A 17,805-nucleotide genomic window follows, 5' to 3' on the forward strand; every position below is an offset into this window, starting at 1 on the left:
GAATTTAGCGAAATATTTATTTTTAGAGGGATTGATCAAGTGTTAGATGGGTTTATCCAGAATTTACTTACTGCATACTTTAACCTTTTGCTGATATGAAGTGCATCTTTTAAAAAAACCCATTATACTGTGAAAATTGTGGAAAGAGCTCTCGAGAAAATGGAACATTTTATTTCAAGTGCAACATTCAGAGTACCTTGCTTTAGACACTCATGTTTTACTAAGTGGAGATTTCTGATTCTGTAATTGTCACCCATCATAACTTAGCATGACTTTTAACAATGAAATGCGAAAATAACGAACAGTGATCATTCCCTAAAGTTTATTTAAACAATACAAGCTATGAGCAGGACTTCTGGAAACAGAGATTGGATCAGATGCCATGGAGGAGTAAACATTTTCTGCCGACCGCCGTATGCTCCTTGTCATAATCGGGTAAACGGAAAAAATCCGTACATAATTCAGTTTGAAAAAAATGGCCCAAAAATTTATATGACTGATCAGTAAACATTCGACTCAAGGATAGGTTGTATGTGCAAACAAGGCCATGATATCAACTATGATTATATTCTCTTTCAGTTATGAATAATTATATTTTAAAGACCACAAGTCAAAAATGTATGTAGGAATACTGCTCGCTGGAACATGAATGCTGTTGCTAGAACATTTATTTCATATATATTATGCACACATAGTTTCATTCTTCATAAATATGGTAAATTACTATCCCTTGAAATTCTTTATTGAAATATTTGTTAATTTACAAGCCTTTCAAATACTTTTTACATTTTAATGAACTAGCCCTTGAAATGCTTTTCTATTCTAACGAGTGGTAGAATGATCCGTTCTGCACGCTCCAAGTATTTTTATTAGGGATGTCAAATCGGTCAATATTTGATAATCGGTTACTTGGACAATTTCCAGATCGAGAACCCGGGTACTCGGTAAAAATGTTAAATACAAGTGTGTTAATTTTATGAGACCAGTTAAGCCCTGTTTAACTTCATCGTTTTTTTTTTTTGCTTTTTTAATGCCTATACACAAACATCGAGACCAACGAAAACAATTTTTTGTACTAAATTTATTTTTCAAAAAACTTAAAGACAACTATACTATACCAATAATTACAAATGTTTCACAGCATGTTTTGTTTAGGAAGACGATTTTGATCAAGGCAAGAGGAGGACAATGTGTAACGCAGCTTTGGAATGATTAGAAAAGCGAAAGAGAATATATCTTTAAAGACAGAGACGTATGTTGTCGAGATCGCTAGACGTATATAAATTAATACAGGTAAACTTCGTTATCTCGACATCGACGGGACCATCCGAAAATGTCGAGATATCCGAGGTGTCGAGATATCAGAGTTGAGACTTGACGTCCAAGATTTCACTGCATAACCAAACACATACACGTGTATAAACTTATTATACGTACATGACTTCAATATAGACTGTAGGTCAACTTATTTCAGCAATCCCTCTATTTTTATTAAAAATCTAAGAAATTATTTTTAAAAATCTTATTTATAAAACCTGTTCTTTCTCTTTATCGAAATCGTTCTAAATTTTTGTAGTTTTCCATTCAGCATTCGCGTGTTACTTGCTTTTTTGTCAGAACAGGATACGAAATGCGCTCTATAAACTTCGAACCGAACCGTATAAACATGATAAAGTCGACATCCGAGATACGAAAACATATGAAGTGCGTAATTATTTTTTTTTTCTTATTTCATTCAGGAAGAATGTGCATTAATATTAATTTTTTAAGAGATTTGTGTATCTAAACTAACGTAGTGATATCACAGATGCATGAATTACGGATGATTCGGTTAATCGTGTCGTAAATCGGATTATTTTCTGTTGAATGCGTTTTAACTACGAAATATTATTAGAACATCGTTTAATTCTTTAGTTTGAATTTATTCAATATGTTTATTATTCTTTGTAATTTAGTTATCTTTTTCAGTTTTAAAGGTTTCGACATAAATAAACACCTGTAAATTTAAGCAGAATCATGTAGATTTATCAGTGATATTACCCAAGCTGAACATTAAGCAATTAACGTCTCAAAGACGCCGAGGGGGGCTCTGGATTCACCTACAAACACAGTCTATAGAATTAATTAAGCAGCGTGCAGTCAAAACATGGGTGTGAAAGGTGTAAATTTTTGACGACGCCGAGATACCCGGAGCTGTCCGTGTGTGACGAGCGACCCTATCTGACAAACAGTTAGGTTCAGTGGAGCAGAAAATTGCCGATGTCGACATATACCAGGTAAATTTTGCGCTTGGGACTGTGAATATACGTCGAGATAACCAGGGTTGTCGAGATTACCGAGGTCGACATATCAGGGTTTTTGCAAATCATTTATATAGTAAATACTGCCGGGACCGCGGACGGACGTCGACATATCCCAGGTTGTCGACATATCCGATGTCGAGATACCGAAGTTTACCTGTATGTTGATTCAAAACGTACGACTTTTCAACACTTTATAAAACCATTCCCCACGATAAATTGTCCAGGCTTTTTGACATCATAGACAGCTGTTTTTTCGAGAAAAATGGAACTCGTAAATATACTTACCTTGTCATTGGTCATTTACAAAATTATTTTGTTAAAAAGCACTCTGATTGTACACACAAGTACTCTGAAGTTGATATTAAAAAGATGCTTGAGTTTCTGATTGACAATACATGTTTCTATGTAGTTTTTGGAGATCAGGTCATCCGACAATCTGTCGGAATTCCCATGGGTAAAAATTGCGCCCCCTTATTAGCAGACCTGTTTTTGCATTCATTTGAGGCAGAATTTGTTCAAAAACTTCTACATGAGAAGAAGAAAACACTTGCTGTGGCCTTCAACTCGACATTTTGATATATTGACGACATATAATCAATTAACAATAGTTACTTTCATTCATATGTGTACTCGATATATCCCAGTGAGCTTGAAATAAAAGATACCACAGATTCTGACACATCTGTTTCATATTTAGATATTTTACTAGAAAAAGACGTTAATTGTAACCTAACAACAAAGCTTTATGATAAACGTGATGACTTCAACTTTTCAATCGTCAACTTCCCTTTCTTATGTAGCAATATACCTTATCATCTGCATATGGGGTTTATGTCTCTCAGTTGATTCAATACGCAAGAACATGCTCTATGTATGATCAATTTCAATGATCAGATTTTCTTTTGGTTAGCTTTATTTGTTTCTCTATTGACTGGCACTGCCTGAAAGGAATGATTTTTGGCTTGGTGGCACTGGCAACTGTTGGAATTTGGCATCAGGACAATCTCGGACGATGTGGCCTGGTTGTCTAGAATACAAAAGAAGTACTTCTGGTGGTCAGATGCTCTGTCGGTTGTCTGAATGTTGATTAAACGTAAGTCGTGGTGCAAAAGTCCCGAAAAAACTTTTTAAAAGCTCCAGATTTTTGTCCGTACGAATGAGGCTTGTACATGTATCGGAAAGTCCGCTTCCTAGAATCACGATTAACAGCCCCTCTTAGTTTCGCAGCTTCGTCGTTTTCATCAGCAAAGGAGATCGTCTAGATATTCACGCACGGTGTCTTAGCCATTTCTATCCGCTATTTTTAGATTTTTTTCTCTGTTCAAACTCGACCTTCTCCTTTCAAAATCTCAAAGGCATTGATAGTATCGTCCCTGTTAAGAAACTATTTTCATTTAATTTCTTCATGCTCGCTTGGTTAAAACCACGTTGAATTTTATGACCCTCTTGCTTAAACTCGAACTTTTCAATTGTGGCTTCTTTTACACTGGAGATAACTGACTTTTTTAAAATTTGGTAGAAAATTGTACTCACTTTTGTTTCACAAAGAAAGCGTGTACAAGTGATTTCAGAGAAACAGGAGAATATGTTGTGATCAAAGGGTATTCTTGGGACAAATAATCCTCAAAAATTGCTGGATACACACATTTATTTATTGGGACTGCACTTCGCATTAAGAGCTGGGTAAGAGCACATTAACTCAAATATTTGACCTAACAGTCTAATTACTGTCTGCACACAAACTGATAAAACCAAATATCTCAAAGACAAGGAGGATGTCTCCAAAACAAATACAGGAGAATTGCATCACAGAAATATAAAGGCAATGGTTACCAGGACGTACCAGAACAAGAACGCTCTAGAGAGATGCCCGGTTTTTGTGTATGAAAAAAACCTTTCTCAAAGACAAGTAGTTTTTAAACATCAGTTTGTTGCAATTTGATGTCATTGCTTTATTTTTACATAGTTTCTAAATTTGTTTTATTTTTCAGGCCTGAAAAAAGGAGATATGATGCTTTAAGAGATAAAGAGTGTCTTGCACAACCCAGAATATATGGTACGCAGAAACAGCTGTTGGCATCCACATCTTCAAAAAGCAGATGGAAAGGTTTGTTCTTAAACAGGATTTGAAGGACATTTTACAAATCATTCTTTGCGTGCTACAGCAGTAACAAGATTATATGAAACAGCTTATCACTGAGAAAACGGGCCAAAAATCAACTGCTGTACGATCATACAAACGCTCGAAAGATACTCAACTTCAAGACATCAGCAAGATCATTCATGGGAATGTTAAATGTTGTGTTTTTTGTTTGTTGTAAGTAATGTCCATTCTGATTTAGAAAAACTGCCTATTCTTAAAAGAGTGGATAGTTCTTCAAAATGAATGAACACTTACAGGTAACTGAATGGTTTGTTTATGGAGTAAGCACATAAATAAGCTATAGAATAGACAACTCAAACAAAGAGTTTACGTCACAGTCATGTTTTAATATATGGGAAATCAAACACTTTGGTTGTCAAAGAAAAATTCATATGCTATTTTGTCATACTGAACTGAATACGGAGTTCTTCGTTTACCCGATCATGATAAAGAGTACACAGCAGGTGTGACCAGTCTACAGGGGATGCTTACTCTTCTATGGCATCTTATCCCACATCTGATGTTTTAGGGGTTTGTTTTTGCTCTACTCACAATTCATATTGATTCAATGGACTTTGAGAATGATAACTATTCTTTTTCTTCTTACCCTTGGTATTTCATGCTTACTCCTCTCTACACTTCTCTAAGATGAATACAATTCGGAGTTCTAGTAAAGAATCAAGATTTAAATCACTTGCAATAGTTAGATATCTATTTGACATGAGTTTAAACCATAGAGATAGAAGAAGACATTACATATCCAAAAACTATTGAAATGTATGTAGCACTTCTAGATTCAGAAAAAATAACACTTTTTTATCTCATAAAATATGTGTTAGAACTTAGCAAGTACTTATTACAGTTGCGGAAACGAACAACATTCTCAACGAGGAAACAAGTACAGTTCATCTTCTCGACCTCATATCTTACAGCTACTCTCCCAATAACAGAGGTGCCCTTATCAGTCACCCTAATACTTCTCAGTCTGTCTAACTGGATCGTTTGTGAAGATGACACGGCGTATATAAGTGAGACCAAGTGTCCCTAGCCCTAAATCCTGTAAGAAAAAATGGACACAAAAATCTTTCTCTTCAAAGCTTTTGTTATTGGAAAGGTGATAATTTAAAGGAACAATACTTATGTACATTGGCGTTTACTTAAAGGATAACGAACAGTAAGCATATATCACGAGGGAGCAGGAATTGATTAAAAGTAACATACCAAAGTTTATTTTGTTTTCTTTTATGCAACAGAAACGGAAACAAGGCTTTTTATACACTGTACAAAACAATATAATATAGAAAACTTGCATGTTCTATGTTTTAAAAAGTTTTCAAATCTAAGAAGCGAGATGTTATTGTATTTCAATAAATTCTTCCATAAAGATGTTTCTTAAAAATGGATCAATGCGTACAGTTAACCTCAAAACACTTTCATATTTCATTTTGATATTATTAATTCAGTTTTTAAGTTTAAAATCTTATAACTATATAACAAATGTGAATGTATGTTAGCCGCAAATTAATGCGAATTTGTTGAAGACAAGATATGCTAATATGAACAACTAAAGCTTAAACAATTACTTTTCAGGCTATGTCTGCAAATCCATCACATTCTGTACATGTCATCACACTCTACATTGACGTTTATTGTATAGTTATGTACCATCAACTTTGACGCAGATGACCGGAGTCAACTGAATGTGAGCGCCGTTGTATACAAACAAATCTTGTTTATATTTTTTAAATCAATGTTTATCACTCCTTTAAAGGATTGACAATATCAGATACGCGTACAGACATGAAAGAAAAGGTGACTATACAAATAAAATACTTGAACGAAAAGCAGTTTTGCATTGATGGCCCTGCTATGTATTGCTTAAGTCTTTGAAGCTCGTTTTTTTTTGCGAGACATTAAAGGGAACGTTTATGATTATGATTATAGTGCCATCAGATGTTCGTCGACAAAAAATCAGCATATATTACCAGGGGTTTTGAAAAGATATCAATTGATGAAAATTCTTGTATAATTCAAAGAAAAATACACAAAAATTACTAAACTCATATTCTAGATGTTTTGTTTATCCAAACTTGTTTTAGAAGAAGTGTACAACAGCATATATAGACAAACAAATGTAGCACACAATTCCTTTAAGTATTGGAACTCTTCAACTCGAGGGAAAAAGACAACAAAGCTCAAACTATGTTGCGTATGTCCTTAAGCGTGTAACGCGTTACATTTCTTAAACAGGGATAAGGCATTTTTGGGTAGATGTTCAAAAATAAACCTACAGTTCTGATTTTTCTCACAAAACAAGAACAATCCATGTCGATTGTTACGTGGTAAATGATCTTGCATTCAATGGTGACAAGTAACAGAAAGCGATAGTTTTTACGGAAAAAAGAATCTGTAACGCAAATAATTTAAAAAGTGCGTAGGAATATAAAAATGAAATTTACTCTTTACAAGAAACTTTGAATAAAAACAAATATATGAAAATAATGTGCTTTTCTTACAGATTTCAAATATTTCATTAAGGTTGATATCAAACCGTATGCTTTGTAGCGAATAAGTGGATCACAAGCTCAACAAAAATGTCTAGAGTCTAAATGACGTACAAAAATAAGATCCAGTTGTTTTTCAATGGGTTGAATTCTATTTTTTTTCATCGATTACAGAATTCATTATATGATCAAAATGTGCTAATCCAAACGGTCAGAATGAATGTCAGAATGATAAATTTACTCAATTAATATTTTATGCAACATTTAGGAGGTTCAACATATTTGTCCAGTGGACAGTTCTTGACGCATAATTTGATTTGGTTCAACGTAATGCACGAAAATGCGTTTAGAAGTGGTTTGAGTAATTAACAATCTTAATCATACACAAATCAAAGCGCCCTTTTTGTTCATTTGTTCAATTACAAGTAGTCAATGATTTTATTTACTCATATTGCAAGTACAAAGAGATAGCGATATGGCACCAGTCATGCTAGTAGCACTATTAGAAACGTTACGTCAATACTTCCGAAGCGCTATTAAAGCGTAACGTTAAACGTCACCAAAATCACGCGTAAGGTCATTATCTGGTTTTATTATATATTTGTTATATAATACAGAATACAGGATTTATAAACACAGGCAAGCGCCCTGTATTACACACCCTGTATCAGCACCCTTTATTTCACCCTTTATCACACCCTTTATTACACCTTTCCGGAACATCTCTGTTTTTTTTCATTCGGAGTACCTCGGATCTTTTCCTATTTCTTTCCAAAGTTTTTCAAATTGTAATTTTATTTCATCAGACATTTTATGTTATTCAAAATATTAATTTGTTTGATTTATAATAATTTCATTTCTTATCGCTGAATGCATTTTTTTGCCTTTAAAAAAGATTGAGAAACGGAAATTCAACAAAAACAGAACACATTCAATTATTAAAAATTCAGTAATTAATTTACAAGTTTATATATGATTTTTAGACACTATTTTCAAATATATAATAAAAACAACAATACAAGGCAAAATCTGTATCACACCCCATATCAACCCTCGACCAATATCAGCCCTCTGGCCTTCGGCCCTCGGGCTGATATTGGAGTCTCGGGTTGATATGGGGTGTGATACATATTTTGCCATGTATTATTCTCTATTTATCATATACTTAGTAGTAAATACACGGATTCTGCACTGTGCGATACGGGTGACGTCACAATAGCCCATAACAAGGACCGGTCTGAAAATCCATATCACGTATCGGACCGGCGGGCAAAAATCCATATATCAAACCGGAAGTAACGTTTGTTTAAAGTTTAAAAAGTAATTTAACTTGATTTTCTTTAAATATACATGTAAAATAATTCCTTACTAACATCTGTGGACTTAAATTGTTTTCAAAGACCTAAAATTTGCTTTATTAGATTTTAAAGAAAAAGGTCATAAACATGCACGAAACATTCTTCAATGATTTTATGTGAACTCGCATGTTAAGTATTTTAAATATATGATAAATAGAATACTACATACTGAAATCCATATCGTATGTCATATCTGCCCTCGGGCCCCATATCAGCCCTCGGGCCTTCGGCCCTCGGGCTGATATGGGGCCACTCGGGCTGATATGACATATGATACGGATTTTAGTATGTAGTATTCTCTATATATCATATTTTAAAGGGTTTTTATCACTATCTAAATTTCTTAAAAATGAAACACTATTATATTCTTGAAACATATAATTATCGTTTAATTATGAAATGAAGTTAAAACGGCCGTAGTTAGACGATAATATAGGGTCCTCGAAGTAATAATCTCCACTAATTAGATAGGGGTCACGTGGTACTGAAACGTCATAGGTGTCAATGTCAATAGATCGATCTCGTAAAGCTTATCGTAAGAAAAAATACATTGAATAGATTTTTACGCTAAATAAATGGCTCAGAACAGAGGTAAAATTGTAGTGAATAATTTTCAGGAAAAGTGTTTGAACAACTATTACGGAATTTACGAAATTCTGTCTTTTAAAGAGTTTGTTGAAATCACTGTAACATCATCTTAATTGTCAGTAGCCTGTCTCGACTTTGTCGAGAAATCTTGTCTACAGAATAGTAAAAAATATGTAGGTGACCACAAAAAGAATGCTAAAATCATATAATATCAATTGAAAAAAATACCTACAAAAAAGTAACTCTAAAAACTATGAAACTTTAACACAACTATGTAGATAAAAAAGAGTTTCTCTCTATATGTTTGTTGAAATATTTTTTTTTTATTTCATATCGTATTCTGGTCATGACAATCGTTTATAGAAATACATGAATTAACATTTCTGATTTTGATATAAAAGCTTAGAAGATGTATATGCAAAGCCCTTATTGTAAATTTCACTTTTCTATATACAATTACCAATACTTCTCCAACAAAGTAATATAATGTATTAGATACCTCCCCCTCCCCGCATAGCTCAGCAGGTAGAGCACGTAACTAGTGATGCTGGGGTCTTGGATTCGATTCCCCCCTATCCAGCAATTCATCTTCTTCTTTCGTGTTTGGCGCCGTTTGCCAACCCAAAATTTGTAGGTGAAAGTCCTTCCTTGGCCCAATAAGAACTTGGGCTGTGTCTTCGAGGGCGAAAACATTTAAGTAGGGAGGAAAATAATGGTTATAAAATAAACAATTGCTATTTTTATTTACGCTTTCCCTGGTTATATATATTTTACAGTCATCCTAAACCGTACTGGACAGGAGACTGGTTCAAAAGGGTCCCTCACTGCAAGCGAGTTGCGAAAGGTTCAATAAGCAAGCAAAAATAGACACGACACTATTTATGCAGTAGTCCCGGGTTCGATTCCCGGTACAACCATACATTTTCTCTCTTATTTGTTACAGAAACAATTGATACTTTCAATTTTTTTTAAACAAAGCAAAATGTTTGCCAAATTTCCCTTCATTTAATCAAATTTTCTAGTTATGTATAATCATATGTAGTTTGATCACAATGAACATAAAGATTTTCATTGATTGTATTTTATTGATATATCCTCACCTTCTTAGTACATGTATACCTTAAAGTGAAAGCTGATAAGAGAGATAACTTTCCAAGGAAATTATTCCAAGAAATCCAATGAATTGTCTTACAAGAGTTTAATAATGAGGATCATTATACAGTTAATTCAATCAAATCTGAATTATGTTACAAATATTGATTTCTATTTTCTTTTGCCAATCTTATATTTAGTTAACCTAAACATTTGCAATCAGTTTCTTTAAACTGTTGTTATTGAGATATTTATATCTCTTGATATAATTTTTTAAAATTGTTACAGGATTTATCATGCATCAGATGCAGAATTTTTATAGTTAATTAATAAATTATTTTTTAAAATTCTCTTTTAAAAATATTTTGAAGAAAGATAACTCCTGCAGATGGAAAAATAACTCTTGTAGATTGAGGCATTTTTTTTACAAGCACAGAAAACAATGTGGTATTCTGATTTAAAAACCATCGCTTCATTATGTTTTCTAATATAAATTAAATATGTTTGACAGTAGACATTATTTTCATATATATATACCTCATATTTTTAATTTTATTTTGAGATAAAAGAATTATTGATCTTTCTTATCACTATCTCAATTTTTCTTCATATCATAATTAGACATAATATTAATTTCTGGGAAAGTAAGCAACGCTTCTTACATCAAACTATTTTCCATTTGAATATAATGCTATTGTTGTTGATGAAAATCAATGTTGGGAATTAAAAAAAAAATTGATGAAATTTAGAGCAGAGGGATATTTCACCTTAATCCGGTGAACAGTGACTGTGTACAAATAAAACTTTTTTCCTACCTATTTAATGAAAACAAATAGAGAGTAAGTATCATGTATGAAATTAAAAAAAATGAAACGGTTTTTAATTCAACTGCGGACTACAACCATTGTACGATGACAAGAGCATACACATTTTTCGAATGAGGGGTCCGAGCTTGGACAAAGAGAGATAATGTTGCACACCATTTTTATATTATTAAAAAAAAAGCAAGTGGAAAAAAAGCAACAGCAAAATAAAAGCACACATTATTCGACGAAGTAACGCAATGCTCTTTTGCACCTTTCACTACAGTCGTATCGTAAATTTGATTTGTAATACTGATTTTTCAAGGGTTTCAATGTTCTTAGTCATGTTGTCGACATTAGTTGTCATTTCCTTATATTCAAGTGCAGGACGCGCGTACACGAACAGTTTCTCCAATCCCCTTGTTCATCAAGATTTTTGAAAGAAAAAAAACCCAGTTAGATTATTGATACCTCTATGGCATTTACCTCCTCCTTCACAGCCAGACTAAAAAGACGATTGTGATTTTTTAACTTTGTGAAATATAGTTAGCACTCTTCAAAACTTCGATAAAATTATGAATGGTGATTTATTTAGTTATATTAATTTAACAAGTGAGCTATTTTTTTTTCTCTATCGAATGGAATGTATCAAGTGATATTTCTTTACATCCCATTATAAACAATGAACAATTTGTTTCACCATTTGCAACTTCAATAAAAATCCCACATTTATGAAACAAAAGATTTGTATAGACGTACTGGAACCAGACATGCATTTTCAGCCCATTAATTTTTTAAATGAATGATTAAGATTTTTATTTTTATAAAATCTCAAAAATCGTTAATTCGATTCAGACCTCTGTCCGAAAAAGTAAATGTTTGAGGCATCTTTAGATTGAACCTAAAATTGCTAGTACGTAGATGTATTTGTCATTGCTAAACAGGGACAGGTTTCCCGTGAGCACGGAAGATGATTCTTAACACGACGATGTCCATACTTTATTTAAGTAACTATGATAGATGGTTCATATAAAACAATGCTGTAAATAGTCTGTGGTCACGTTTCTGATCTGTAAAACAATTACACTACCTTTTATTTTATGAATTAAAAAAAAACGGAGAAGGGAAATTCCCGTGACTAGTTACCTGTCGCCAGGTGATAAAGTGTATATTTCAGGAGAGTTTTTCATTTACACGGTGATTTTAATTCCTTTTTTAAAATAAGTGATTCCAAACTTTTAAAATTGCAGGTGTATAGAGGCTTCTTTCAAACATACGTGACTGAATGATGACACTTACAAATTGAGATCTCTGTGTTAAATTAACACTAAAGTTTTGTTAGTGTATCCTTTCAAACGGAATTTATTTTTTTCAAGTGAATGGCTCTTGATCCTTGTTACTTATATTTCCATTAATAATGTTTTTCACAATATTTGTGATTATATTTTGCCAAGGGACACACCTCGGACATTCAGGTAAGTTACATGTAGTATATGTAAGAGAGAGAGAGAGAGGGAGAGAGAGAGAGAGAACTTGTTCAGAAGGATTTAAGATGTGATTGTTGTTGATAACAAATTATGAACATAAGATCAATTAAATATATTTTTGAACCAATCCTTTTCTTTCCTACAAATCTGTTCATTTAATTATTTTGATAGTAAAACACACAGTTATGCCATTTAAAATGTATTCATCAGTTTCAGAAAAGCAATTTATTTTTGTCGACAAAAATAAAACTTGGTTTGAAGCAATGGAGTTCTGTGCAGAGAAAGGGGGACAATTATCCCCCCTTGACGATGATAATATTGAATCTTTGCTGCAAGGCTGTCTTAAAAATGATTCTCAAGCATTTTGGACAAGTACCTACAGTCATACAACTCCATATTTGTCTCCTATTGGTAAGTCGATCAACTTTTTTGATTTAAATGAAAAAACAACAACAACAACAACAACAAAACAAAGAGTAAGGATTTTACGTACTTGCTGATAAGGATTTTTTTTAAACACACAAAAAGTTACTTGTTTGATTTAGTGTCTGCTTACGGTCAGATTGAATTTGAAAAAAAACAAACAAACAAACAAACAAAAAAAAAAACAAAACAAAAAAAAACAACAAAACTTGATATTCTTGAAATGACAATTTTTAGAATTATGGAAAAACTGTATGTAATGAAATGGAACAAAGAATTGTTCTATATCAATTAAGTCTCGATCAATCAAATGGCACCATTAAGACAAAACATCGTACTTTTCTTCTTGAAAAGCATTCGATATACTTCTAAAAAAAAAAAAAAAAGAAGAAATTTCATAACTTCATCAGTTGTTTTTTTTGTATCAGGAAGGGTGGATATTAAGATTTGCGTAGAAAGCACCGATTTTGTAAAAAGGTGAAAAAATAAAATATGATAAAATAATACAAAATAGGGATAGAAATTCTGGGATTGTAAAGAGCATCTGTACAATTGTATACGTAACAATTGACAAATGGGAAAGCTTCGAGAAAAAACATCTGAAGTTAAATGAAAAATTTTTCAATTGTATATGTACTAACTTCCTATTTGGACTGTAGATGTAAAAAAAAAAATGAAATGAAAAAAGATAGCCATACTTAAAATGATTTCTCTTTAAAATATTGCTTAGATAATCAAAAGTATTATAACTGTATTAATAATCATAAAGAAATGAAACTTCATTATTGTATGTTTGCAGTTTATGTTATGCCCCTTTTTTGAAGATACACTTCCTTTTTTTCAGGATGCGTTGAGACAATGGAAGATATGGATTTCTTTGCTTTGAACAGTTCATCGTTAGTAGAGTGCCAGTATCACTGTAGGACTTTTCCTACATTTGCGATAGCGGTATTTGTATTATTACCCTAAAACTACGCGGATTTTAATCTAGTACCCCAAACAATTACAATTTTAATTAAAAACTTATGCCCAGTTACAAAGGAGAGAATTGCCTTTTGAATAAATCTATCTCAAACTTATACATGTTAAATAAGAGACTTTTCAACTTTGATATGTATCATTCTTTTAACACCTATAATTGTTTACCACGCATTGTACTATTTTTTTTTCTTTTTTTCCAGGACAATAAATGTGCATGCCTACCAAAAAACGCCAATTTCGTACTGGCAGAAAATCAACAGCCTTGTAATATTATTTGTGACGAACATATGTACTGTGGTGGAAAAGATAATGTAAATATATACAGCGTGGGTAAGCCATTTATAATGTAGTACAACTGAATGGTTTTAAGCACTCCTAAAGGGTATTCATGTACAAGTTGCAATTGTATAATGCATGAAAAACTAGTGCTAATTGTAACGGAAACCGTTACAGATGTTCCCCAAACGGCTCCCCAATCCCTTGTGATGCCCCATTCCCTACAAGCTTCAATAAATTAGACAATACTTTTGTAATATAGATGGATTTTTAAGGGTATTTCATTGGAAAACTACTCCGATATGGCCATATGGGTATTAGCCAATCAAATTTCAGCGCATGTGTTTGCACATGTTTTCTACATTTTTCACATTAATTTTCTTATAGTGTCTCACAATACATACATTTGTGTTAAATATTAAAGAATCTCATTGAAAAATAAGAGAGATGTAACCCTTTAAGTATTAGCCAACCAGAATTCAGCATACGCGCATGCATGGCCTTGCATTCAATTTTGATAGCATCATAATGTAGGAGCTCTATGTGCCTATCCATGTCGTAAATTTCATCCTGTTTTGTTGAAATCCAAGGGAGTTATAGACATTTAAAGTTTCAACCAATCAGATTGCAGCACAGCTGCATGCGCGTGTTTTCAAGAAATTTCCTATATAACATGTTGTAGCACCTTATAATATATACTTATATTCTAAATTTCAAAGTATTTTGTCAAAAAACAAGGAAATTATTGAGATTTTTATATCAGCCAATCAGAGAAGAGCGCACGTGCATGTGCGTGAGTTCACGCTAATTTGACCATGTTATCTTGTCTAGACTACTAATATATCTTTATATTTTGAGTTTCAAAGCAATTCATCAAGAAATATAAAAGTTACGGCTTCATCAAGTATATCAGTCATTTCACTCATTGCACGCGCGCGCACGTGCATGCATGTGCGCGCAAAATGACCTTCGTTCCGAACACTTACACAACATGCCTATTAACCCTAAAAAGGTTTCATGTCAATCGGATGAGTGGTTCTATGAGAACACTCCCGGACAAAAAAGTACCGGAGAAGAAAGTAGAAAAAAAGAATAATAATAATAAGAAGAAGAAGAAGAAGAAACAGAGTAAAAACAATATGTTCCCAAACTTCGTTTGGGGAACATAATAAAGTGCCTAAATTCAAATTATTAAAGGACCTGGACCTAAGATCTCGATTTATCTTCCTTATCTACCAACAAACAAATGAAAAAAGTCACACTTTTCAACTTCAGTCAACTTTTGATGAGTTGATGAGTCTGGAACACCCCTCCTTAACCCTTACTTTGGGAGATATCTTCAACAATGAAAAGTGAAATTTTAAAAAAAGGAAATAATTTCTCAAGGATGGCTAATTAGATTTAAGCGCAGTAGCAAAATATATATTATTCACAGCTAGATACTTTGGACAAGGCAGGAAATGGCTTTCAGTGACAACAAAAATACAGTATGGGAGTTCATTTTTTTCTGCAAACTTTTATTGTCATTAAGAGTAGAGTGAATAAAGTGATTGTTTGACTCCTAGCCAAGCTTTTAAACGAACAGTTTTTAAAAATTGCAAGAAGTTAAAGATGGAATGAAATTAACAGTTTTTAAGCTATAGCATGGACGTACAAACTCATAGAGTTTTACTTAATATTGATTATTTTTAAAAATATTTTTACTTATTACAACAATCAAAACAAATAACACTTAGAATTTGAACTACACTTAGAAAAAAGTTATCAAATTAAAAGGCGAGAACAATTAGTTTCTCTACACACAGTAAACGATGCTACATTTCAAAGGTTATATGTTTTAAGAGTTTGTTTGAGGTACGATTTAATCTTCACATAGAATACCCGGATGAAGTTGTCTCTGATTTTATTAACGATTCATCATGTCTATTTTATCAATCCTCTTCTTATTTTTTTTTTTTAATAATTACCGTAAAGTTTAAACATTGCAGCTCAGGGACTGTCTTCAGAATCAAATTCCATGCTGAACCCAGTTAATTCTTTGTGTGTTAGCTACCAGTGTATTAACAATAGCTACACCTTCACAGGAAGGAACTGTGATGATCCTAGCATAAACGACGTAGCGTGCAGTGAGTTTTATTTACATTTTGACGACAAATTTTATTCCTGGACTTGAATTGTGTTACTGGAAGTAAACCAAGCATAAATGTTGAGTATACTATGGCACTTAGATAACCCAAATTCGAGTTGATTAATTTAATTATGAATTATTTTGTTTCTGAATAATACCCTCTATTCTTAAAAAAGTTTCTGGATTAAATATGACTTAAGTTTTCTATTTCACCTAACTTCTTACAGATGACTATTATTCATGTACCTTTGAACCGGGTGACTCCTGCTTTTTAGTGCAATACAAAAATGACAACTTTAAATGGACAGTGGATGAGGCAAGTTTTATATTAAAATATGAAAAGAAAATGAAACTACTTTCGAACAGCTAGCAAAGAAACTACAAAAAAGGATATATTATTTTCTTTTTAAAATCGAATTGGTATGAATTTATTTAAATTAGAAGGCATTATTTTTTTTTAATTGAAAATAGAAAACTGAAAGAAATAGCCCTGCACAGGCATACGAAGGATCTTATTTTGCCTATATTGATGACACCTCTTACAGTAGAGGGAATACATCTCTTCTCGTCTCCAATACACTTTTCCAAGGTACTAAATCTGTAAACAAAATATTTTTCATTTTTTGCAAGAATGTCTTTGATAATATATTACCTTGTATCAGCCCCATACTATCATTTCCGTCAAATTGCTAACGGTTAATACATTGTCGTTTTGTTAAAATCATTACCATTCTTATCAAATTCCAACAAATGTTTGGAATATCAATAGGGAGGTAACATGCTTAATCAATGTCCAAAATGGCGAGCAAAATACTAGTTTGAGCTATATTGCTTTTGAGAATAAATATTTATATTTAAACAAATGTATGACTTCAAGCAGTTACTTACTTTATAAAATACGAAAATTTATTTAAGAATAACGGGGCTCAGCTATTTCTTCAAATGCTCGATTCTTATCCTTCTGCATAGACGGCTTTTAAGTTTTCACGTTTCTGCCATCTATTTTCCAAAATCTAATAATTCAGGGTCTTAAGTTCACTCTCCGTAACAGTCTATATGACACCAACATTAGGCTGGAAGTGACATTCACAGGGCACATCTTCGAAACAGAGAATAGGAAAAATGAAATACATGTAATTGCCGGAAACAAGGTCAGTGGAGTATGGGGGATGATAAAGCAAATTGCCTCTAATACATTGGTTGTTACACAGTATTTGTATACTTTCCTTTACATACGGGAGTGGTCACCCTCGTGGCGCAGTGGTTAGAGCGTTCGATCGCTCTAGAGTCGCGGAGTAAGAAGTTGATCCTTACGTTGCGGGTTCGAATCCCACTGTGGGACGTGGAGACCGGTCCTTCGGATGAGACCGTATAAATAAACCGAGGTCCCGTGTCGTAGTAGGTACTGGCACGAAAAAGATCCCTCAATGGCCCTGAGTGCCGAGTATAGGTCAAAATTTGCAGCTCTCCACCGGCAAGTGGTGGCGTCTCCATATGAGTGAAAAATTCTCGAGAGGGACGTTAAACAATAAATAAATAAACATACAGGAGTAACATTTCTCCAGTTCTCCCGGCGATTATTCACAATGGATTCCTACAAATCGAACAAAGGATTAGCATAACATTCAAAATGAAATGCAAGGATAACGAGCAGTGATCACATTAAAAAAAAACAATTAAACAATAAAATTGTGAACAGAGCAAACAAGGACCTCTGAA

General features: G+C 32.9%; 1 protein-coding gene across 1 annotated transcript in view; it reads left to right on the forward strand.

Annotated features, from left to right (window-relative positions):
* The first annotated feature begins 12,184 nt into the window (after positions 1–12,184).
* The window catches only part of LOC133196138 (uncharacterized), a 42,807-nt gene continuing 37,186 nt past the window's right edge, over positions 12,185–17,805 (forward strand). The window contains exons 1-7 of the mRNA XM_061332074.1: positions 12,185–12,266; positions 12,489–12,689; positions 13,546–13,649; positions 13,883–14,012; positions 15,947–16,084; positions 16,314–16,402; positions 16,558–16,675. Coding sequence (XP_061188058.1) covers positions 12,209–12,266; positions 12,489–12,689; positions 13,546–13,649; positions 13,883–14,012; positions 15,947–16,084; positions 16,314–16,402; positions 16,558–16,675 — 838 coding nt within the window. The 5' untranslated portion in view covers positions 12,185–12,208. The remainder of the gene's footprint in view (positions 12,267–12,488; positions 12,690–13,545; positions 13,650–13,882; positions 14,013–15,946; positions 16,085–16,313; positions 16,403–16,557; positions 16,676–17,805) is intronic.

This window comes from Saccostrea echinata, unplaced genomic scaffold (genome assembly GCF_033153115.1).
Source record: "Saccostrea echinata isolate AGI-Se365-2 ecotype Australia unplaced genomic scaffold, CSIRO_AGI_Sech_v1 ptg000001l, whole genome shotgun sequence".
Lineage (NCBI taxonomy): Eukaryota > Metazoa > Mollusca > Bivalvia > Ostreida > Ostreidae > Saccostrea > Saccostrea echinata.